The 24,854-nt window shown below is 35.8% G+C and overlaps 2 protein-coding genes across 10 annotated transcripts in view; one reads left to right on the top strand and one right to left on the bottom strand.

The window, feature by feature from the left end:
• Nucleotides 1-4,044, bottom strand: part of MARCHF5 (membrane associated ring-CH-type finger 5) — a 58,921-nt gene extending 54,877 nt beyond the window's left edge. Inside the window, exon 1 of the mRNA XM_051981649.1 lies at nt 3,673-4,044. Within this exon, the coding sequence (XP_051837609.1) occupies nt 3,673-3,707 (35 nt within the window). The 5' untranslated portion in view covers nt 3,708-4,044. The remainder of the gene's footprint in view (nt 1-3,672) is intronic.
• A 250-nt stretch (nt 4,045-4,294) lies between these two features.
• Nucleotides 4,295-24,854, top strand: part of CPEB3 (cytoplasmic polyadenylation element binding protein 3) — a 258,766-nt gene continuing 238,206 nt past the window's right edge. For all 9 annotated transcript variants that reach the window (XM_051981647.1, XM_051981646.1, XM_051981643.1 and 6 more), the window contains exon 1: nt 4,295-4,387. The gene's annotated coding sequence lies outside the window, so the exon portion shown is untranslated. The remainder of the gene's footprint in view (nt 4,388-24,854) is intronic.

Here is a 24,854-nt window from a genome sequence, read left to right as displayed (position 1 = left end):
CTTATGAATTGATGAAAATTGAAGTGAGCAGAACCAGAAGATTGTACACAACAATGACCAACTACGATTGACTTATTTTCAGCAATACAATTATCTAAATCAATTCCAAAAGACTTACAATGAAAAATGTTATCCACCTCCATAGAAAGAACTGATGGTTTAAATGAAGATCAAGGTATACTTTTAAAAATTCTTTTTCTTTATTTTTCTTAGCTTTTTGGGGTCTGTTTTATTTCCCAACATGACTAAAATGGAAATATGTTTTGCATGAGAACACACATATAATCTATATCAAATTGTTTTCCTTTTCAATCAAGAGGGAGGGGAGGAAAGAGGGAAATAATTAATAACTCAAAAAATGTGGGAAAAATATAGAAAGGAGAAAAATAAAGACAATAAACTTGATTTTTGCCTTTAATTACTACACTAAGAAAATACAAAATAATAACCAGTCACTGTACTAAAGTTAGTTAAATAAAAATACAATTAATTTCTCTTTCAGTAATAATTTTTGGTAGCTTAAATGGCTTGCAACATTAAGGAATGTCAAATGAAGACATTACTTATGTATAAAATAGGACCTTTGTTTTCCTTGACAGTTTCTAAAATATATTAGAAGTATATATGTATGTGTGTCTGTGTATATGTGTGTTTACACACACACACAGAGCAATATAAACTATTAGGTAGTTGTTCTAATAGCTCTTTCTTAACATCAAATAACAACCATTTATTAGGTGCATAGTATGAGCTAGACATTGGGAGTACAAAGATTAAAAAAAAAAAGAAACACTTAAGAAGATTATATTCTATCCAGGAAAACAATATGCTGGCACGTATATACAAATAGATACAAGGTAAAAAATTTTGGAAAAAAAATTTGGAAGGGTGGGAAATCAGGAAAGAGATTTTGTAGGACATGGTCTTTGAATTGAGGTTGTTTTTTTTTTTTTTTTTTTTTTGGGGGGGGGAGGGAGGAGATAAGGAATTCAAAGGTATTCTAATTAACTTGCCCAAATTCACATGGCTAGTAAGTAGCAGCATAGAAACAAGAATAAATTCAGATCCACTGATTCCAGAACTTTCTATACAATGTTTCTGAAATAAATGTTATCCATCAAGCACAAGTAAAAGGCCTTTAGGTCACATGTGAGTTGGAAGGTAGCTAGAATATTATGATCTCACTTGACAGGGATGGGGTATTAGTGGTCCCTCTGAGAAAACATTACTGACCAATATGTAATCTATTCTGTTCCCAGTAACAATGAGAGGAAAATGAGGTGACCTGCTAAGATTCTAAACAATCAGGATAACTGGGGAACTAGGTTCTTTTGTAATGGAGGCTGGAACACCATCAGATCTTTGTTAGCCCCAGATCACTCCTCCAGAGAATCATGTACATGGCTTTCATTTAGAAGCTTAGTTTCATTTTATGAATATTCAAATCTATCCTTTTCATCTTGGGTGACTCTCCTTCATGCCCTACCATAAATCCTCTACAAGAGGTGCCAAGGATCTGGGGCCTGAACCAGATTAAAATATAATTGGGAATTATTTAACAAAATAAATAAAAATATACTAAAACACAGATAATGTTAACGTGGTTTTCCCGTCAATATGCACCTGCAGGGATCCTAATATATGGTTTAGTGGCCTCCATTTCTATTTGAGTTGTACACCACTGCTCCAAAAGATCCAACCAATAACTGCAGGATGAGCCTTTATTTTAGGTTGTGCTTGAAGATTAGCTATAAATAGCTGAATGCCACCTCAAAAGCAGAAAATAAATTTAATATCTTATTGTACATATGTACTATTCAAAAAAGGTTGTAACTATCTGCTGACTCAGGAAAGAAGATCTAAATTACAGAGATCTAAATCTTCCTGTTAGTCTAGACAATTTATTGGAGCAGGAGATAAAAACTGTTGGGCAGAACTTTAGGAAGTTTGAGTTTCTAGTTCCAGCTTCCTCACTGGTCAAGTAGATTAAGTCTTATCAGTTAATATTAAAAAACTGCTCCCTGAACTGCTAAATTCATGACCTTTTTATCTTGGCCCATTTGATTGTGGCAGTTTCTGAAACTTTTGTATTCTTGTCCTGGATTCTTTGCATTTCCTGAGTTTTGATGATACCCTTCTTTCCAGGTTTCCTACTTGTGTGGCTGTATTTGTCTCTTCTGCTCCATCCCAACTTCCTTAGCATAAGTATACTGTATTCTAGTGCCACAACTTATAGTAGTTATCGCCTCTCAATTGCCAGAGCACTTTCCCTAGAAATTACTTTTGTATTTATTTTTCTATGTACAAATTGTCTCTACCTCCCTAAAGCGATCATGTAATTTCTTGAGGACAGGTATTATAAGGTGTTTCTCAATGGAATTATGTTGAGGCCAAGGACCCTGTAAAGGGTGATGCTTCATGCAAGAAGCTACCAACCAACAAGCCCTAGGCATGGCAAGAAATGTTCTAATCCCTAAGAATACTGATGACCAGAATGAAACAATCCTCACTCTCAAGGAGTGGGGTTTCATAGAGAATAAATATTAATAGGGAAAAATAGATTTCACTATAGTTTATATCTCAAAGGATCCCAATAGTGAGTGGTCCACTTATGGCTGTTTTCATATTAACAAAACTACATACCTCCTGACTTTCTTGCTTAGGACCTAGGAAAATGGAAACCAGGTTTTCCTTTAGTGATTATCCCAGGTTGCTAGAAGTAGGAGGCTTAAACAAATGGGAGACTCACACCCCCTTGAGCTCAGGATAGGCTCAGGTGTCTCTAGGAAGTCTGGCCTGTCCCTTCCCCCAGCAGTTACTCCCTCCTCAAATTACTTCGTATTTACTTATGGGTGTACAAGTTGTTTTGCCCAAGTGGAATGTAAGCTCCTAAAGAACCAGATTCTCAATCTATCTCTTTTCTTTCAAATGTGTGTGTGTGCATATATAAATACATATAGATTTTCCTTCATGTATGCACACACAAATATATATATATACACACACACACATACATACAGTCTATCAAATCCTATGTTATGTGCTATCACATAGGAAATACCTATAAACGACTGCTAACTTAGGAAATATATCCCTAAACGTTTGCTAAACTAAATTCAAAGCTCTTCTTACCACATGAGACAAAACAGTCTCTCAGACCTCATGGGAATTTCTAGTTTTCTGTGTGATATTCTGAGTTTTGGGTTTCTGCTCCCCTCCTGTAACTACTTTATATTTCCCAGATTCTGTACCCAGAGTAACCTCGTTGAGGGCAGGGACTGTTTCCGTTTTCTTTTGGGTTAACCCCCCCCCCCCTTTTTTTTTAATTCCCAGTGCTTAGCAGACGTTTCCTGAATCGAATCAGGAGTCAAATCTTTGGCCCAACTCCGTCGGAGCGTCCCCTTTCCCAAACGCTTCCGTTTCCCAACCAGCCCACCCACTTTAGGCCATTTGGATTAAGGATCTCCTCTGAGGTATGGTCCTTCCCGACCCTGGGGAGCGAGAGACAGTGGGAACCAGAGAAGCCCGTGGCCACACGCTCCAGTGGATGGGAAGGGGCTGACAACTTTTTGGTTTCCTTTGACCCCCTCCCTCGCACCCCTTCCCCAAACCAGCCGATCCGCTGGAACCGAAAGCTCCGGCTGCCTCGGCCGAGTCCGGCGCTCCCCGTACCTGTCCAGCATCTGCTGCAGGGCTTGATCGGGCATCTTCTCGAGGCCCTCCCCGCGGGGCCGGGCCGAGGCGGCGGCGGCGTAGGCGAGCTCCTGGCCCTAGGGAAGGACAATAGTGGCGAGACTCGGGGCGGGCGAGCTAGGCCTCAGCCGGGCTCCGCCGGCGGCTCGCTCTCCTCACCGCCTCCCCGGGCGGCTCGGCGGCGGCGGCTCGGAGCGACCTCTGGGCTCCGGGAGGACGCGGGGGAGGGAGGAGGAAGAGGACTAGCGGGCGGAGGGTGAGGAGGCGGTGGCGGGAGGAGGGGCCTAAGGCTGGGAGGCGGCGATCGCGGCGCGGGTTCCGGTCCATGGACCGCGGCCGAGGAGCTGAGGCTGGCGGCGGGGCTACCTCTGTGAGGTAAGAGTCGCCGCCTCCGTGCGCACCGGGGTCACGACGCAGGGGCAGCCCAGAGCAGCCTGGGAGATGTAGTCCCAGGACCGACTCCTGGCGAAGGGACCGATAAAGCCTACTTTTGAACATCTCTGCCGTCCTCCTCTCCGGCCTGCTGCCCGGCACACACTCACACACGCACACTCATACACGCACATTCACACACGCGCGCGCGCACACACGGGAGTCTACTTTTTTTTTTCCTGCCCGAGGGGAGAAATGTCCTTCGTGCGGCTCTCTAAGAAACAGCAAGATGTACCGGTCCAGCGCTGTCAGTAGGAAAAAGGTCAGCCCCCCCCTCCCCACCATGGAGGTGGTCTTCCCTTCCCCCGGACCCTCCAGCCCGTGGCTCCTCCTTTCGGGGTGGGCCGCACTTAAGGTGCAAGAGCTCGGCTTTGGCCAGGTGCTGAGGCTGCAACAGCTCAGCCCTCCCGGCGGGGGCTGTCACCAGAGTGGGGCGGGCCAACTCCGAGGGACGCCTAGGGATGCGGCCAACGTTTACATAGCTCCTCCAGCCCTCCGAGCACCTTGGAGGTTGGCAGCGCTTCTTTCTTGAGGCACTAGTAGCTAGACCCTTTCATCCGAGAAAACGGTTTTCAGCTTAACCTTCCACTGAAGGCTGTTGACACAAGGGGAAGAAATTTCCCTTCCCTTCAGGAACCTTCTAAACTGTGTCTACTGCTTACTACTACCCCCGACTGACAGAATTGAACTTGTGTGTAAGCAAACAGCCTTGGCATTTTCGATCGTAGGCTTTGGTCTCTAGGCCGTCAGTCTCTTCCCACCTCGACCTTTTAAATCTTTTGATTAGTTTGATTCTTAACAAACGGAGGAGGCGAAAGTAGAAAAAGAAAAAAGAAAACAAAAACAAAACAAAACACCGTAAACCAGTTGGTTTGGTTCATTCTTAGAACCTTTTAGATAGGTGATGAAGGGAGTTATGAAGGGAATCTTAGTTGGTTTCATTTGGGCTGGAATAGTCCCCTTAATCAACCGAACAAATCATACACAAGTGAGGCATATGTTTTAAATAATACTTAGAATCTATTGTGAGTCGTGGAGTTCCTGGGGGAAAAGGTCAATTTTCATCAAATTTTGTAATCAAATCTTAATTCAATAGTTTAGTTTACACTACCTTAAAAAACACAACTACTTTGCCAATGACTATCTGACCATATTCATTCAGAATCAAATTACTGTAATCTGATTCTCTGAAAAGCTTTAGAAGCTGTTACAATGAGTGCCCTGGCTTCCTTTAAGAAAGGAAAAACATGCCCACACTAAGGATGGAAAGTGAATATTCTATTTAATCAGCATGTTTTATATTTTCATTTACTATAGTGAATATACACTCCCCTACACTGTATGGAAATATCCAGCTTTATCAGCAGTGTGGAAGAATTTTGTATTATCAAACCTAACTCTTTACAAAATGAAAAAAAAAAAAAACCTGTTTACAACTCACAAAAGAAATGGGATTATTCCATACCTGAATTTGGAACAGGTGTGGTGCAGAAATTAGCCTGGATTTCAAAATTTGCTGTCAATTAGGTGTTTCTGTGGTTGCCCCAGAATGAAAAAAAAAAAAAAAGTGATTTTCTGATTAAATTTATATTCAAGTAAAGCCACTTTTGGGGATCTAATATGGGCTTGTAGATTATTTAATGTGATGTGAGCACCTGATAACTGTAGACATGAAAAAAATTGTTAAGAATTTATTCTTCATTTTAAGTTGCTTAATTGAAAATTAACTAGACTGATACACATTTGGAATATAAAGTTAAAATACCTTACAGAAGCTAGTCCTGCTATAATGGGCTCAGGAATACCTGGGTATGAATCACTTCTAAGTTTTAGGAAACACTGATTTGCACATTACTTGAAACCATTTCCAGAGAATATATTTTAAAATATCCAAAGAAAGTACTGTACATAGCCCTAATGACGCCAGTATGTTCCCAAGTCAGTTAAGAAGTACTGGTATGCTTACCATAGTCCAAACTTGGTAGTAAACTTTCAACAAAATTAGCATTGCAAGAACATGGCATACTAAATATGGGGCTGAGGGAAAGGAAAAACTCAAAGGTGATGCTGGGATTCTGAGCATTGTAATGGAGACCATGATATTGTTATTGGCACAACCAAGAGGGGAAATTTGAGTATCTGAGTAGAGTATGGAATGAATACCAAACTTGGTATAAGGAGAAATCTGCTTTTTAATCTCCTACTCCTCACCCAGGATTTATACTATCTGGGTAAGGTGCTCAATTTCCCTGAGGTGCAAAGTTTGTTCATTTGTAAAATGGAGATAATAGTTGGTATTCATTCTTCTCAATGTCATTTTGAGGGATAACCTTAAAGAATGAAATAAATGTTAACTTTTTATTGATATAAGGGCCTTAGATTCATGGTTTTAACCAGCTTTTACTGAGCACCTGCCAGAAGCTCTAAGGAATGCAAAGTTTAAAAATAATTCCTATCCTATCAATGAATTTGCATTCTAGTTAGGAAGAAAGGACAGGCACATGAGATGTACAATAATAGAACAAGGCTATAGATGATTCAATGCCAAATGACTAGTATAAACAAATGCTGAGATCAAAAGAAAGGAAGACTATTGGAGGTCAAATTGATGTTGAATAGAAGGTTCCATGGAGCAGATGGGACTTGAACTGGACCAAGATGAAGAGGAGAAAGAAGAGACATATCTGTGGTGGGACCTGGAGGCACCTTGATTTGGGAATAATGCATAAATCAATTAATAATGAAGGATTTGCATTGTGTAATAGTGAAAGATTTGGATAGAAAAGTAGGTTGGTACAGGTTGTGGAGAGTGTTAAATGCAAAGCTAAAAGATTGAAACTTTATTTTATATATTATAGAGAACCTTGAAAATTTTTGAATAAAGGAATAGTTTGATTTAAAAAAACTGATTCAGAAAGATTCCTCTGAGCTGAGTACAGAGTAGGGAGAAAGAAGAAAGGAGAGATTATTTAGGAGGTTGTTAGAATTGTCTTAAGGAGGAAATGATAAAAGACTTGAATGAATTAGGGTAATGATAGTGGGACTGGAAGGAATAAGTAATGGACAGCTGTTTGAGGATAATTCTTTTTTAGACATGTTATATGTGAGGCAATGATACCTCATCCAAGGAGAAATATTTCCAGCAGGTAGTTATATATATAAAGGCACAGAAACTAATAATAACAACTTCAAGGTCACGAAGTGTCAGGTAGGTAGTAGTACAGATGATAGGAGTGAACACTGAGACAGTGCAAACTCTCCTTTGAAAGAAGCTTCATTCTTCAGAGTAGTTAAATGGTCTCATTCAGGTGGAGATTAGTCTGGGACCATTCCTAGTAGCTCAACTTCTAAGGAAATAGATCTCTTTCCTATTATAGATCTAAGCCCCAGGCATTGACAACATTGAAGGAATCTCCTTCAATTGTGAATGAGAGCCCAAGCCTCAGATGGCTAATAAATGACAACTCTGAATCCCAAATCTTTGCAGAAGTCTGAAACAGGATTATGCTTGCCAAGGAAGCTCCCTTCTTGGCAAAGTTGCCTGACAGGACTCTTACCCACTGTGAAGATATTCTCTTCTAGTGTTAACCCTTGTTATTTCCCTGACAGCACCTTACCCACTAAGAAGTCTATCTTCCTAGCAAGACTGGCTTCTCAGTGCCAATAAAAATCCCTTTTGTCATACAGATTTTTTGGATTTGCAAATTCTTTCACATTGGACCTGTGCCAACCAAAGGGGATTTCCCACCCCAATTCTCACATCTCTTCATTACCACTAGCCTCATCACAAGCATTTGATTTTTAAAAAATGAGATTTAGTTAACTGTCGTAATTAGAGATCTATAATAAATAGGATTCAAATTCAAATCTTCTGGTTCCCAGTCAAGCACTTTGTCCATAGATTTTTTTATTGCATCCTAGGCAAGAAGCCAGGGTTAGATATATAAACTTGAAAGTTATTAATCAATGTCTCCTGACTGAGTCATCTTTGGAACTTGAAGTCAGTTTGAGATTCTCAGAAGATAGGTCAGGATTGGGATAGGTCTTGGTTGTCAAGGTTTGGACACCCTTCCTATTGCACTGAAGGATAGAGATCCTAAAAATTCATGAATAGGCTGGTTCCTGACCTTCTGAAAGAAGTCTATTCTATTTGGGACATTTATTTCCTCTATCTTCAGGAAACTCTACAGATTCCTGATGACCTTATTCTCCTAGGGCTGATGAGAACCCATCTAGGAAGCTTCCAGTACTATTTTCTGAGCTCTATCATTTTTATAGTCTCCAGAAGATTCTCATCCCTAAAGCCACATAAAGAAAATTTCCTAAGACTGGTTGGCCAGAAAATAGTATCCAGTACTAAAATAGTTTGCAAAAGAAGGAGCATTATGGGATAGTCAATGTCATATTTGTTCAAAGAACATTATATGGAAGAGATAAATTTACCCAACCTCCATGAGGTGAAAACCCAAAACTAGTACAGTTCTATTCATAAATGTGCTGGAGAGTTGATTTCAGAATATAAATTTAGATCTCTACTGAGTTCACAAATCCCTTACAGAATCATAGGCATACAGAATCTATATGTAAAGATATGCAACCCACTGCAATTTTTTAAAGGCAAAAGGAATTAGGGACATAAAGTCCATATGAATAATGGTTTTAAAAATCATTTAATTTTTTACCAAGTGTGATAAAAACTGATGTTAAGCCTCTCTCCTTCCCTCCCTCCCTCCTTCCTTCTCTTTCTCTCATATCTGTTGTTTTTATATCACCTTTAGATCTCTAGATATCCTTTAATCTCCCATTTTGAGAACCATCATAACAAAGAATAAAGCAGAGGAAGAAAAACCAACCAATACATCATTCATGTCTGATATATGTTCCATAAAAACATAGAACCTTACATCTGCCAAGAAGGGAGGAAAGTGCATTCTTATCACTCATTGTAGTTACATGGCAAAAAATGACCATGTGGTCATTTTATGTTGTTTTCTTGGTTCTGCATACTTTGCATCATAAAATCTTTCTATGCTTCCCTGTGTTTTTCTTGTTAATAATTTCTTATACTGCAATAATATTTTGTTATGTACATGTATAGCAAGGCATCAGATAGCACAGTGGATAGAGTGCTAGATTTGAAGTTAGAAAAACTTATCTTCCTGAGTTTAAATCTGGCTAAAGACCCTGAGCAAATCACTTACCTCCATTTGCCTCAGTTTCTTTATCTGTAAAATGAGTGGGAGAAAGAAATGGCAAATGACTATAATCCTTGTCAAGAAAACCCCAAATGGGGTCACAAAGAGTCCAATAGGACTGAAAATGATTGAACAACAACAACAACAAATGTGTAGCAATTTATTTAATTGTTCAACAGTTGATGGGCTTCAACTTTGTTTCCAAAGTATTTGGGATAACAAAGAATGTAACTACAAAAGTATATATGGAACTTTTCTTTCTTTGATTTCTTCGGAGAATATGCCTAGGCATGAGATCTCTAGGTCAAAGGAGATGGACATTTATGTCACTTAGCATAATTTCACATTGCTTTCTAGATTGATCAGACCATTTCACAGCTTCAACAATAGTTGTGTTTATCTTTTTAAAAAAATTAAAATTTAAAAAATTTAAAATTTAGTGTTTGTCTTTTTAAAAAATTTAATTTATATATTTTTTCTTCTTTATTGTGAATTTAATCATTAACAAAAATGAACATTTCAAGACATAAAGAACAGGAAAGATGATTATATAATTTGACTACTGTTACAATTTGCTTTTTTTCTAAGTAAATGATATATATCACACATTACACATATACAGATATACACATACACCTGTATCTGTATAGGTTAATGAATTAGCAACAAAATTGTGTGTTTCCTTCTGCATTTTTTCTTCAGAATGTTTAAAAATGTTTTATTGTTTCTATTTCTTCCTTTCTTACTAACTCATTTTGTCTTCTCCCTGAAGTAGAGGTCTTTTCTTGTAACATATACATATATGCATGCATATATATATATGAACATAAATATATTTATATTCATGCAAAATGAATAAACTGACTATATCTGAGCGAGCTTTTATTCTCTACTTCTAGTTCATTCCTACTCTGCCATGAATTTAGTAGGTATATTGAATCATTAGTCTTTTAAAAATAGGATTAGTCACTATTCTGTTGCTGAGATGTTTTGAAATTATTTCCCCTCACATTAATATTGTTGTCATTGTGCAAATAGTTTCCCTAGCTCTGTTCATTTCACTCTGCATCAGTTCATCAGTCTTTTTTATCTTTTTTCTGAATCCATTATTTTCATTCATCAGCTATAATTCAACCATTTCCTAATTGATAGTCACTTAAATTGCTTTTAGGTAATTGCCTCAACAAAAAATGCTGCTGTAACTATTTTTATATATTTGTACATTTTATGGCTTTTTTATATGATTATTGAAAATTTATACTTGTTTATGCATTCAGATGCTTTTCCTCTATCTTGACCTTTTTTGTGATATGTCTGATAATAGTATTGCTATGTCAAAGACTAGGTATATTTTTAATAATGAAATAATCAGATTGATTCTGTATTGTCTTTTAATTGATCCTATTTACAATTAATTAATTTTATCCTTAAATGCCCAAGTCATGGTTCTTTATCTCTGAACTTAGTTCATAACTCATCTGGCCTGTAATAAGTTAAGCTTAAAAATATAGTTCTCTTGTTAATCATTGCTCTATTCTTGTGTCAAGGATATACATTACCCTTGAAGAATATAGGTGAACATTAGGCAGTCTGGTGTCATCATACCACCAAGCTATTCTTCAAGGATGTCTGATTTGTTGTCCAAAGTAGTCTGGTCCAATATTTCTAAAGTTGCAAATGGAACAAAACAATAACATTTGTTTTAGTTCTCTTAGGAGGGAGTTGTAAGCCACTTGTTCCCAGTTTCTTTTTTTTTTTTTCAATAGCTTTTTATTTACAAATATATATATATATATATGTAATGTTTCAGCATTGACAGTTGCAAATCCTTTTGTTCCAACTTTTCCCCTCCTTCCCCCCACCCCTTCCCCCAGATGGCAGATTGACCAATACATGTTAAATATGTTAAAGTATAAGTTAAATACAATATATGTATACATGTCCAAACAGTTATTTTGCTATATAAAAAGAATCTGACTTTGAAGTAGTGTACAATTAGCCTGTGAAGGAAATAAAAAATGCAGGTGGACAAAAATAGAGGGATTAGAAATTCTATGTAATGGTTCATAGTCATCTCCCAGAGTTCTTTCCCTGGGTGTAGTTGGTTCAGTTCATTACTGCTCTATTGTTGTTCCCAGTTTCTAACCAATTCTATTGTCTCCATGCCACAGCTCTGTAACCAATCATATTGATTTTATCAGTTATGATGTAGAACTTTTAACTAATCAACTCATTCCCCAACTAAGAAGTCTTGTTCTTTGTTCTGTACTATCCTCAAAATTATAAAAAGGGGTCTTTGTTAAGCTAGTTATGGGAAAATTAAATTTTAATAAAAATCTATAATAAATAAATATAAAGTAAATATAATAAATATATAATAAATAATTTTATAATAAATAGATCATACTCAGAACTTTGTGCTTCAGTCTACCTTAATTTTAACTGTTACCATGACTTTTTGAATGTGTTTCCAAGGTGTTTTCCAGAATGGTTGAACCAATTTACAATTATACGAGCCATAATAGCATTTGTATGTTCCTACGATTCCAATTATTACTATTTTCTTGTTTTATCATCTTTACCAATACGATAATTGTTATAGTTGTATTTTGCATTTCTCTTATTATTAGTGATTTAGAGCATTATTTTCCCCATGTAGCTTTTTAAAAGTTTTATTTGTTTATATGAGAACTGTCTATATGTCCTGGAGAGAATGGCTCTTGTTCTTGTATACTTGGCTTATACAAGAAAATATGTATTTTTAAAATTTGTGTATATATTTGTGATATAAGTTTTTATTTATATCTTGAATAGTAGTAATATTAATTGAATCTGTGAGATAATTCATATAGGGAATGCTCAGATAAAGAAATTCCTCCTACCAATGTAGGTTAGTATCTTTAGTCTATTTTGTTGTTAGTTTTTGGACTAGGTCTCTTACTCAACCAAGCTGAAAATGCAGAGGCCAGTCTTTGGCCAGGATGGAAGCTTTGACTTGCTCACTTTCTGACTTGGGCTGATTAGCCCTTTCCTTTGGTAATTGGGTGGTCCCTAACACCTGGGGGCCTACAGTATTAATTCCTTACTTGGCACTTATATCCAATTGACTTTAACCCTACTGAAGCTCAAAATCCTATATTCAAGTGCTCTATCAACTTCAATCCTTTCACTGTCAGGGACTACAAGCTTGGGTCACTATGGCCAGTTTTTGTGATTTAGTTTTAGACCATTGCCTAGAGCACTGAGAGATTAAACATCTTGTCCAAGGTCATGGAGGCAATGTTTGTTAGAAATAGAAGGTGAATCCAGATTTTCATGATTCTAAGACTGACTTTATATCCCTGTAACAGTTTATTAAAAAAAAAAAAAAACTTTGATGTGATTTAAAACTTTCATTGATATCTTTTGTCTTTTATATCAAAAGGATCTCTTCTATTATCTTTCATTCTGCCCCACCTAGAACTGCTATATAATAAATAATAATTTTTTAAAGAAAGAAAAAGCAGAACAGGACCAAAAAAAATCAAAACCAAATAATGCATCAAAACAGTCTAAAAATATATCCAATGTACTATACCCCTGGACCTTCCATTTCTGCAAAAGATGGACTTGGGGAATGAAGTAGGGGTTGTAATTCTTTCTGTTCTTTGGAGCCATGCATGTTTTGAGTTGTATTTTTTTTTTAACAATTTGGTAACATTCACTGTTTATTATTTTGTAGTTAATCTTTCTACATAAATATCTATGTGCATTGATGTTGTGATTATATATATATAATTTATTTACATATATTATATATAATTTATTTTTTTAAATTATACATATACAATCATGTTAAACATATTTCCACATTAACCATATTGTGAAAAAAGAATCAGAACAAAAGGAAAAAATCAGGAGAAAGAAAAAACAAAAAACAAAAAAATGAAAATAGTATGCCTTGATCTGCACTCAGATACCATAATTCTTTTTCTGGAGGTGAATTTTTCATCATGAGTCTTTTGAAATTGTCTTGGATCATTGCTGTCTTGAATCATTGCATTGCTCAGAAGAGCTAAGTCTATCATAGCTGATCATTGCACAATGTTATTGTTACTATGTATAATATATTCTGATTCTGTTCACTTCATTCAACATCAGTTCATGTCTTTTCAGGCCCTCCTGAAATCATCCTGCTGATCGTTTCTTATAGAACAATAATATTCCATTATATTCATAAAATATAACTTATTCAGCTGTTTTCTTCTCCATACATCTGACAAGCAAACTATCTCTTGTTCTCCTAATTTTCTTATGGTATCACAATATATGTCTAAATCATGTACTCATTTTGACCTTATATTGGCATGTAGTATGAGATGTTGGTGTTTACTTCGTTTCTGCAATACTAGTTTCCGGTTTTCCCAGCAATATTTTTTCAGATAATGAATTTTTAATCAAGAAGCTGGAGTCTTTGGGTTTATCAAGCACCAGATATTATAATCATTTACCATTGTGTCTTGCATACCTAATTTATTCTATGGATCTACCAGTCTGTTTCTTATCTGATGTCAAGTAGTTTTTATAATAGTCACTTTATATTATAGTTTTAGATTTGGTATGACTAGACCATTTTCCTTTGCATTTTTTCTATTACTTCCCATGGTATTCTTGACCTTTTGTTCTTCAGAATAAATTTTAATTTTCTAGCTCTATAAAATAATTTTTGGAAGTTTGATTGGTATGGCTTTGAATAAGTAAATTAATTTAGTTAGAATTGTCATTTTTATTATATTAGTTCAGCCTATCCATGAGCAATTGATATTTTTCCAATTATTTAGATTTGACTATTTATGTGAAAATTTTGTGTTTGTGTTCATATAATTCCTGTTTTTGTCTTGGGATGGAGACTCTCAAATATTTTATATTGCCTACAATTTAATGAGAATTTCTCTATCTCTTACTGTTGGGATTTGTTACTAATATATAGAAACAGCAATGATTTATGTGGGTTTATTTTATATCCTGCAACTTTGCTAAAGTTAACTGTTTCAAGTAGTTTTTGGATGATTCTTGAGGATTCTCTAAATATACCATGATATCATCTGCAAAGAATGTTAGTTTTGTTTCTTCATTGCCTATTCTAATTCCTTCTATTTTTCTTCTCTTATTGCTAAATCAAATAATAGTAGTGATAATGAGCATCCTTGTTTCATCCCTAATTTTATTGGGAAGTCTTCTAGCTTATTCTCATTATAGATAATGCTTGCTGATAGTTTTAGATAGATATTGCTTATCATTTTAAGGAAAATTCCATTTATTCTTAAGTTCTCCAGTGTTTTTAACTTGTAATGAGTGCTATATTTTGTCAAAAGTTTTTTCTATATCTATTGAGATAATCATATGATTTTTGTTAGTTTTGTTATTGAAAAAGTTGATTATGCTGATAGTTTTCCTAACATTGAACTAGTCCTACATTCCTGATGTAAATTCTACCCGGACATAGTATATTATCCTATATTAAATTTCTTTAATTTCAGTGCTAATACTATATTTAAATTTTTGCATCAATATTCATCAAGTAAATTGATATATAACTTTCTGTGTTTTGGATTTTTCTGGTTTAGGTATCAGAAGCATATTTCTGCTTTATATCCCTTTAAAAGTTTATAATGGAGATTTGGTAAAACTCCTTATTTGCCTATTTTCCCGAATAATTTATATAGCATTGGAATTAATTGCTTTTTTTAAAAAATAACTTTTTATTGATAGAACGCATGCCAGGGTAATTTTTTACAGCATTATCCCTTGCACTCACTTCTGTTTCGATTTTTCCCCTCCCTCCCTCCACCCCTTCCCCCAGATGGCAAGCAGTCCTTTACATGTTGAATGGGTTGCAGTATATCCTAGATACAATATATGTGTGCAGAACTGAACAGTTTTCTTGTTGCCCAGGGAGAATTGAATTCAGAAGGTATAAATAACCCGGGAAGAAAAACAAAAATGCAAGCAGTTTATATTCATTTCCCAGTGTTCTTTCTCTGGGTGTAGCTGCTTCTGTCCATCTTTGATCAATTAAGGCTCTCTTTATCGAAGAGATCCACTTCCATCAGAATACATCCTCAAACAGTATCGTTGTTGAGGTATATAATGATCTCCTGGTTCTGCTCATTTCACTCAGCATCAGTTCATGTAAGTCTCACCAGTCCTCTTTGTATTAATCCCGCTGATCATTCCTTACAGAACAATAATATTCCATAACGTTCATATACCACAATTTACTCAACCATTCTCCAATTGATGGACATCCTTTCATTTTCCAGCTTCTAGCCACTACAAACAGGGCTGCCACAAACATTTTGGCACATACAGGTCCCTTTCCTTTCTTTAGTATCTCTTTGGGGTATAAGCCCAGTAGAAACATTGCTGGATCAAAGGGAATGCACAGTTTGATAACTTTTTGAGCTTAGTTCCAAATTGCTCTCCAGAATGGCTGGATGTGTTCACAATTCCACCAACAATGTATCAGCGTCCCTGTTTTCCCACATCCCCTCCAACATTCCCCATTATCTTTCCCTGTTATTCTAGCCAATCTGACAGGTGTGTAGTGCTATCTCAGAGTTGTCTTAATTTGCATTTCTCTGATTAATAATGATTTGGAGCATATTTTCATATGTCTATAAATAGTTTCAATTTCTTCGTCTGAGAATTGTCTGTTCATATCCTTTGACCATTTATCAATTGGAGAATGGTTTGATTTCTTATAGATTAGAGTCAATTCTCTATATATTTTGGAAACGAGGCCTTTATCAGAACCTTTGATTGTAAAAATGTTTTCCCAGTTTATTGTTTCCCTTCTAATCTTATTTGCATTTGTTTTGTTTGTACAAAAACTTTTCAATTTGATATAATCAAAATTTTCTATGTTGTGGTCAATAGTGATCTCTAGTTCTTCTTTGGTCATAAATTCCTCCTTCTTCCACAGATCTGCGAGGTAAACTATCCTATGCTCTTCCAATTTATTTATCATCTCATTCTTTATACCTAGGTCATGAGAATTAATTGCTTTTTAAACAGTTGGTAGAATTCACTTGTAAATCCATCTGCCCCTGGAAATTTCCTTCTTAGGGAGTTCATTGATGGGTTGTTGATTCCCCCCCCACCCCTCTTAAATGGGCTTATTTAAGTATTTTATTTCCTCTTCGGTTAATCTAGGCAATTTATATTTTTGTAACTATTGATCTGTTTCATTTAGATTGTCACATTTATTGACACATAGTTGGGCAAAATAGTTCTTAATAATTGCTTTTATTTCCTCTTTATTGTTAGTGAATTCACTTTTTTCATTTTTGATGCTGGTAATTTGTTTTGTTTTGTTTTTTTAAATCAAATTAACCAAAGATTTGTCCATTTTATTTTTAAAATCAACTTCATCAATTAGCTCTTAGTTTTATTTATTAGTTTAATCATTTTCTTTAAGTTTTATTAATCTCTCCTTTGATTTTCAGAATTTCTAATTTAGTATTTAATTGGGGATTTTAAATTTATTTTTTTTCTAGCTTTTTTAGTTGCTAGTTTAGTTTATTGATCTCTTTCTCTTATTTTATTCATGTAAGCATTTGGAGATATAAAATTTCCCCTATGAACTGCTTTGGTTGTATACCCTAAATTTTGCTATGTTGTCTCATCATTCTTGTTCTCTTAGATGGAATTAGTGATTATTTATATGATTTGTTGTTTTACCCATTCGTTTTTTAGGATTTAGTTACTTAATTCCCCCCCCCCCTTTTTTTTTTTTTTTTTTTTGGCTAGGCAATTGGAGTTAATTGACTTGCCCCCAGGGTCACCCAGCTAGGAAGTATTAAGTGTCTGAGGTTGGATTTGAATTTAGGTCCTCTTAGATCTGTTTTTATGAATTTCCCTCTATCCTACTTTCCCTTCTATTTATCCTTCTCTCACTTTCTCTCCTTTCATTCTGTCCCACAATCTGTCCCTCTCTTTTCAGTCCCTCTTTTCTTTCCCCTTTCCTTTCTGCCTCTCTATAGGCTAAAATAAATTTCTATTTGTCTTGAATTTGAATTCAATTCAAATTGAATATGTATGTTCTTCTCTCAATGAGAAGCAAATTCAGTGAGAGCAAGGTTCAAAAAATGCTCACTCTTTCTTTTTCTTTCTTTCTTCCTTTCTTTCTTTTTTCTTTCTTTTTCTTTTTTACTGTAATAAGTCTGTTCCTCTTCATATAATGTACTTTTTTTTTTTTACCTCCCTCTTTCCTCTTCTTCCAGTACAATCCTTTTTTTTCCATCCCTTAATTTTTTTATATCACATCAAAGTCAAGTTATACCACACTCTTTGTCTATATATACTTCTTCTAACTACCCTAATAGTGATATAGTTCTCAAAAGTTACACGTATCATCTTCCTGTCTAAGGGTGTAAACAGTTTAACCTTATTGAATAACATATTTTCCCCTTTCCTGTTTACCTTTTTATGTTTCTCTTGAGTCTTGTATTTGAAGATTCTTTTCATCAGGAATGATTGAATATCCCCTATTTCATTGAATGACCATCTTCTTCTTTTTTTTTCCTGAAATATGCTTACTTTTGCTAGGTAGTTGATTCTTGCTTGTAATTCAAGCTTCTTTGCCTTGTACAATATCATATTTCAAATCTTTAGGTCTTTTACTGTAGTGCTAAATCCTGTGTAATCTTGACTGTGGCTCCTTGACTTTTGAATTTTTTATTTCTGGCTGCTTAAGTTATTTTCCCCTTCATCCTGATAATTCTGGAATTTGCCCACAATACTTCTTGGAGTTTTTATTTGGGGATCTTATTTAGAAAATGACTGGTGCGGTCTTTCAATTTCTATTTTACCCTCTGGTTCCAGGATGTCAAGAAGGTTTTTTTCCTTCATAATTTCTTGAAAAGCACTATCCAGACTCTTTTTTTAAAAAATATAATTTTTAGTCCAATAATTCTTAAATTATGTCTGATAGATCTATTTTCCAGGTTAGTTGTTTATTGGTGAGATATTTTGCATTTTTGTTGTATCCTGCTTTCTAGAGCTCCCAAGTTGGGGTGCCAAAATGTACCTTTGCTTTCTAGAGTCCCCACACCAGGATGATTAAGATATACCTTCCTAGTGGAGAAATGATGAGATGGTACTCTTGAGGATGGTGGAAAAATGGAGTCCGTTTATTTCAAGGGCTTTCCCCTTTTTATAATGTAACAAAAACAACACTGAGCACGTGGGACCACATAAACAACTTGCTATTGTATATAGTTTGCCATCTGTTATCACTCTTCCACCTGCTACACTCTGCTTCAATCTCAACACAGGTTGTCACTGCCCCCTGACTTCTCAGGAAGGCCAAGAGCCCTTAGGGGCAATGAACCAGACATTGTTAGCGGGTTTCTACTGGGTTGAATGGTCTTATAAATCCAGAGTTTCCCTACTGACTGTGACCCTCGCCCTTTCTTTTGTTTTAATTGAAGCAGGTATATACCAGTGGTTAAATCCGTTACCATGGGAGGAATCACACAGACAAGTTGTAATATCACACAAGCAAGTAGTAACATAACAAACAATATGAATAAATAAAATACTATAAAGATTTCCATGAGTTCCAGAAGGAAGATGTAAAAAATAACTATCAATTCACAACCACACATACACATCTTCGGCAGCCAAGAAATAGTCCAAAAGCAATCTATTGTCCATCACTTCATGTCTCAGGGAATCCAATGATTCCTGCAGGTTTTGGAAGTCCTACATCAGTCTTAATGAGAATTATTTTTGATGTTCATGAGTATACACAGGGTTAACTGCCAGACTCCTTTAATGGTGGGCATAGTCAGCTATGGAACCACCCTATGCCTCCTGGGTCTTCCTCTTCAGCTCAAGGGTCTTCCCCTGCTCTGATGGACAAAGTGGACACAGCTCGTGTGCAACCATGAGATTTTTTTCCCCATCTGTTGAGATATAAGCAAACCCTCTCCCCCAAGTAGTTAATGTATCTGGTCCCCTCCATTCACCACTTTCTGATCTCTCCACATCACCTGGGGATTATCTAAAGATAGTGGACCTGCTCGCACTGGACACTGCCTTTCTGGCAGATTATGAAACCTGTCTGCTGGAGCCAGTGCATCCATCAAAAAAAAATTAATACATAGTTAAATTTAGAAGTACTCTAGGGTTATCTGTGGCTCCCCCTCTTTTATTTTTGGAGGAGCGTCTTCATCCTGGTTTCTGTTGTTGGGAGTCAAAATCTAGATAAATATCACCAAATTGCCTTTCAGGAGTGTATCAGTAGGTCTGAATTTTTTCCACTAATTAAGGAACACTGTTCCACCCACACTAGTGTATTAATTTTCCATTGAATGGGAACAGGTGAGAATGCTGGCAGGCCTTCTACAGCAGCCCTGCCTAAAAAGCCAAAGTACTTAATTATTTCCTAACTGTAAGATGTCTCTTCCCCATAGATGGATGGGGAACCTTTTTTTTTTTTTTAATACACTAAAAAGGAGCAAAATTCCCTGCTCCATCCCCAAACCTCCTCCTCAAAGAGGCAGCAGCAAGTTCAGCTACTGATACTGATGGTGTCACTGACCTTCCTACTCCTCCTCCCGCCCATGAAGCAGAGTTGAGGGAAGAGGGGCATGTTCAGGGAAAGGCAGAATTAAAAATGGGCTTTGAAGGTGAAAAGCAAGCTCCCCAGCAAGGTACTTAATTCCCTTTCTGCCCAACAGGCAATAGTACCTAAAATACTTAATTCTCTTTTCTTCCAAATGGCTGTGCCCTATAGATCTCCTAGATGGTAAAAAGCAAAATAAATCAGTAAAATGCTAAAAAAAAAAAACAAAAAAAAAAAACCTTCCTGGCTCTGCCCCAAGTGCTGTACTCTCCTGGGCTACAGGCACCAATTCTCTGCTTGTTTTTCTCCTTATACTTCCTTGTCTGGCTGCCTAAGTTAAAATCTTTCCTCTTTTTAAAACTTGTGGGATTCTTTAATCCATTGTATTCAGTTCTTCCACTAACTTCTATATCTCTTCTTCTTACAAAGCCAGAAAGACCTGCACTCCAGAGCATCTGAGAACTCAGTAATCTGCTTCCAAGTTACTTTGATTCCAACCTAACTAAGCCTGCTTCATACTTCCCCAGGTAGAGAGGTTAATTTCTTAGTATTTGCCTCATTTTGGTTGAAAAATGAAAGTGACTAAATTACCCTTACCAATTCTTCCTGCTTGCCTATTTCTATACTTATATTTACCCTTCCAGGTCATGGGGACTTCTCCACTCAATTTGGCCATTGCTCAGCGAGCTAATGTGTATAGGACCTCACCTAGAGCCCTATGTTGGGCACTAAATGTTATGCCCTGCTTTCTGGAGCCCCCAAGTTGGGGTGACAAAATGTACCTTTGCTTTCTAGAGCCCCCACACCAAGGTGATTAAGATATGCCTTCCAAGTGGTGAAGTGATGAGGTGGGACTCCTGAGGCTAGTGGAAAAATGGAGCCTGTTTATTTCAAGGACTTTCCCCTTTTTATAATGTAACAGAAGCAACACTGAGCACATGGGACCAAATAAACAACTTGTTATTGTATGTAATTTGCCCCCTAGTATCACTCTTCCACCTGCTATCACTCTGCTTCAATCTCAACACAGGTTGTCACTGCCCCCGACTTCTCAGGAAGGCCAAGAGCTTTTAGTGGAGATGGGGAGCTGAACCAGATATTGTTATTAGGTTTCCCTGTGGGCTGAAGGGTCTTATACCTTACCCAGAGTTTCCCCACTGACTGTGACCCTCTACACATTTACTTCTATTTTAAAAATTCTTTTAATTTTGTTTGACTGATTCTTGATGTCTCATAGAATCATTAACTTCCTCTTGTCTAATTCTGATTTTCAAGGAATTATTTTCTTGTTAGCATTTGCACCTTCTTTTCCATTTGGCCAATTCTGCTTTTTATGGAGTTCTTTTCTTCAGTGAATTTTTTTCCCCATTTGGCCAATTGTATTTTTCAAGGAATTATTTTCTTCTGTCATTTTTTGTCCTTCCTTTTCCAAGCTGTTGACTCTCTCTTGCATAATTCTCATTTCTTTTCCCAATTTTTTTGTTCCTTTTATTTGAGTTTTCTAATATTTTTTGAGCTTTTCTAAGAAGACTTTTTGGGCTCAAAACCAATTCATATTATTGGATTTAACATATAGTTTAATATGTTTAACATGTATTGGACTATCTGCCATATAGGGGAGGAGGTGGGGGGAAAGAGAGGAAAATTTGGAACAGAAGGTTTTGCAAGGGTCAATATTGAAAAATTACCCATGCAAATATCTTATAAATAAAAAGCTTTAATAATAAAAAAAAGACCAATTCATATTATTCTTTGGAAGTTTCACAGGTAGGCATTTTGACATTATATTCCTCTTCTGAGTTTTTTTGTTTTGTTCTTCTGTGTTACCATAGTAGCTTTCTATGATTAGGGGTCTTTTCTGGTTATTGTTGGTTTTGGTTGTTGTTGTTTGTTTGATCATTTTTTAGCCTATTTGCTGACTTTTAAAATTGAACTCTGCTCCTAGGACATAAGAGGCACTCTTTCAAGCTTCGTGGACTGGCACCAGGGGACCTAGTCACTGATTTCCTGTGTTGAGTCCTCGAAGGCTCAAGGCTTTTCCACTGCATTGGGCTGGCCCTGCCTAGTCACACCTGCTGTGTCAGGATTTCAAGAATATCAATTTGTCTTCTATGCTAGGACTGGAGGCCTCACAGCTGGTCTGTCATGTCACTAACCTGCTGAGCCAGGACCAAGGGACATTGGTTGTTGATCTATGCTGTGGCTAAGAGCATCCTGCTGACTTGCCCAGACACTGTCTGTGCTGAACTGCACTAATTCTTTTAAGTTATCTTAACTTGGAAAATTGTTTCCCTTCATCTTTTTCTGTATTCTATCACTCCACAATCTGTTTAGAGGCTTGATTTAATATTGTTTCCAAATATTTTAATGTTTCTCTGAGGAAAGCTTAGACAATTTCCTGACTTCTCTCTGATATCTTGGCTTCATTTCCTTCATAATTTCTTATAGTACAGTAATACTCCATTACATTGCTGTATCAGGTGAGGTTTAGCTGATGGGCACCACAAAAAAAGTGCTGTTATAAAAATTTTTGTTTGTATATACTTACTTCCTATTAATGATCTTCTTAGGGTGTAAACCAGTAGAGATATCTCTAAGTCAAAGGGTATGAATTTTTATAATTGTAAAATTGCTTTTTTGAATGGTTATACTAATTCATGGCTTCACCAAGAATGCACTAGTGATGGAGTGATATCAATACTTAGTTTGAAATAAACATGTGACAAATTCACAATGGATGTTCTCTTTGGCAAAAGGTAGGCTTATTTAGGGGAATGGGTATAGACAAAATGAAAAGATGAAATAGGCACAAAAAGTGGCACCAGAAGTGGTAAGTATGAAATAGAGTTGTGAGAACATATAGTTAGCAAGGAAAAAATTCTCCAGAGAAACTCACAATTAACCAGGAAAAAGGAAAGATTCTATGAACTCAGTAAGCCATTGCAGGCTTACACAGGTTAGACTAATCAGAATTAGCCAGAGTAAGAAGAAAGATGCCATTAAAGGGAAGGTATTATGAGGAGGAAGAGAGACTCACCTCATAGTGGGTCCTAAAAAGGACTTAGCAAAGATCTCTTCATCATAAGCAGATTTTTTTATAGTGGAAATACAGTCTTGGGGGTTTTTCTCAAGGAGACCAGAGAAGTAAAGGCAGGAACTCAGGGGGCAGGAAGAGAAGCCAGTTGGTAATTCAAAGGAAGGAATCAGGACTGGGTAGAATACACATTTCAAACAAACCATAATTAATCATATTAAAAATAAAAACTTCCAAACCACATGATTATCTTGATTCATTAAAAAAAAAAAAACTTTGACAAAGTACAAATTACTCATTTGTAAAGGGAAAAAAAAGCATGCCTACAATTGAGGGATCATTTTTTATATCACAGAAAGTATCTATCTAAAACCAAAAATAAGTATCACAACATATACAACTGGAATACACCAGAAGTTTTCCCCCAAAATAAGGGAATGAAATGAGGAAATCTACTCTTCCCATTCTTAGCTGATGTAGTCTTCCTGATAGTGAAAGAGAGAGTAAGTCACATCACTAGCATATTTATCTTTTCATTACCTCTCCAACACTGACTATTCCCATCTTTTGTTATCTTTGACAATTTGTATTTCTCTTATTAATGATTTAGAACATTCATTAATATAATAAATAATTTTCAATAGTCTGTATACAGTATCTTAGATACGAGACCCTCTCATTGAAATTTGATATGAAAAAAATTCCCCCATTTGATTTCTTTGTTTATCCTAGATATATTAATTTTGTTTGTGCAAAGCTTTTCTAGTTTCTTGTGATCAAATGATCCATTTTTGTAATTTTGTAATTGCCCTTGTCTTGTGTTTTGTCAAGCTTACATTTCCTATTTACTTATAGCTATAAAAGATGAATGGTCTGTTTCTTTTCTATTTTTTTATAGTTGAATTGTCAATATTAAGGACATATCCATTTTGTAATTTTAGTAGAATATAATCTAAAATGTTGGTTTAAACCTAATTTCTGCAAGACTGCTTTTTAGCTTTCCTAGCAATTTTTATCATATGGGAAATTCTTGCCTGATTGATGTATGTTTCCTAATTCCTGGGATATTGCCAATCCTGGGATATTGAATTTTATTGTTTCAATATATTGTCCCTTGTCTAGTCTGTGTAATTGAGCTTCCTTTTTAAACACCAATACCAAATGATTTTATGATTGCTGTTTTATAGTTCAAGGTTCAAAAGTCTTATTCCCCCTTTAGTCCTGCTTTTTTAAAAAAAAATTCCTTTGATATTCTAGATCTTTTGTTTCTCCAGATGAATTTTGTTAATATTTTGTTGATTTCTATGAAGTTGATTTCTATCAATAGTTTGGTATAGAATTAAATCTACAAATTAACTTTAGTTGTATTGTCACTTTTATTTTATTGTTATGGCCTACCTATGAATACTGAATATTGTTCCAGCTACTTAGGTTTTCCTTTATTTTTTTAAAGAAGCATTTTGTAATTGAATAAAGCAAATATTTTGTGTATATTTTGTAGTTATTTGGAATAGGATTTCCCTTTTTTATTGATGTTTGAATTTTATCATTTCATAGAAATCTGTTCTCATATATAAATAATGAAAATTTTGTTAGTATTGCTTTCCCTCTAATAACATTTTTCTCCTTACTCTGGCTAATTCTGGTTAGTCTAACCTTCCAGTAAATGGCTTATTCCAAGTTCATAGAGTATTTCCTTTTTCCTGTTAATTGTGAGGTCCTCTGAAAAACTTGTCTTTTTCCTTGAAAACTATATGTTCTCCCAATCCTATTTCATATTTACCACTTCTGGTGCTACTTTTTGTGCCTATTTCATCCCTTCATTTTGCCTATTACCCATTCCTATTACTATATCCCTTCTGTTCTATTATATCTATATCTTCTATTC

Source organism: Antechinus flavipes, chromosome 2 (assembly GCF_016432865.1).
Source record: "Antechinus flavipes isolate AdamAnt ecotype Samford, QLD, Australia chromosome 2, AdamAnt_v2, whole genome shotgun sequence".
In the NCBI taxonomy this organism is placed as follows: Eukaryota; Metazoa; Chordata; class Mammalia; order Dasyuromorphia; family Dasyuridae; genus Antechinus; species Antechinus flavipes.
The sequence above is the reverse complement of the archived record's forward strand: the minus strand, read 5'-3'. Positions and strand labels throughout refer to the sequence as shown.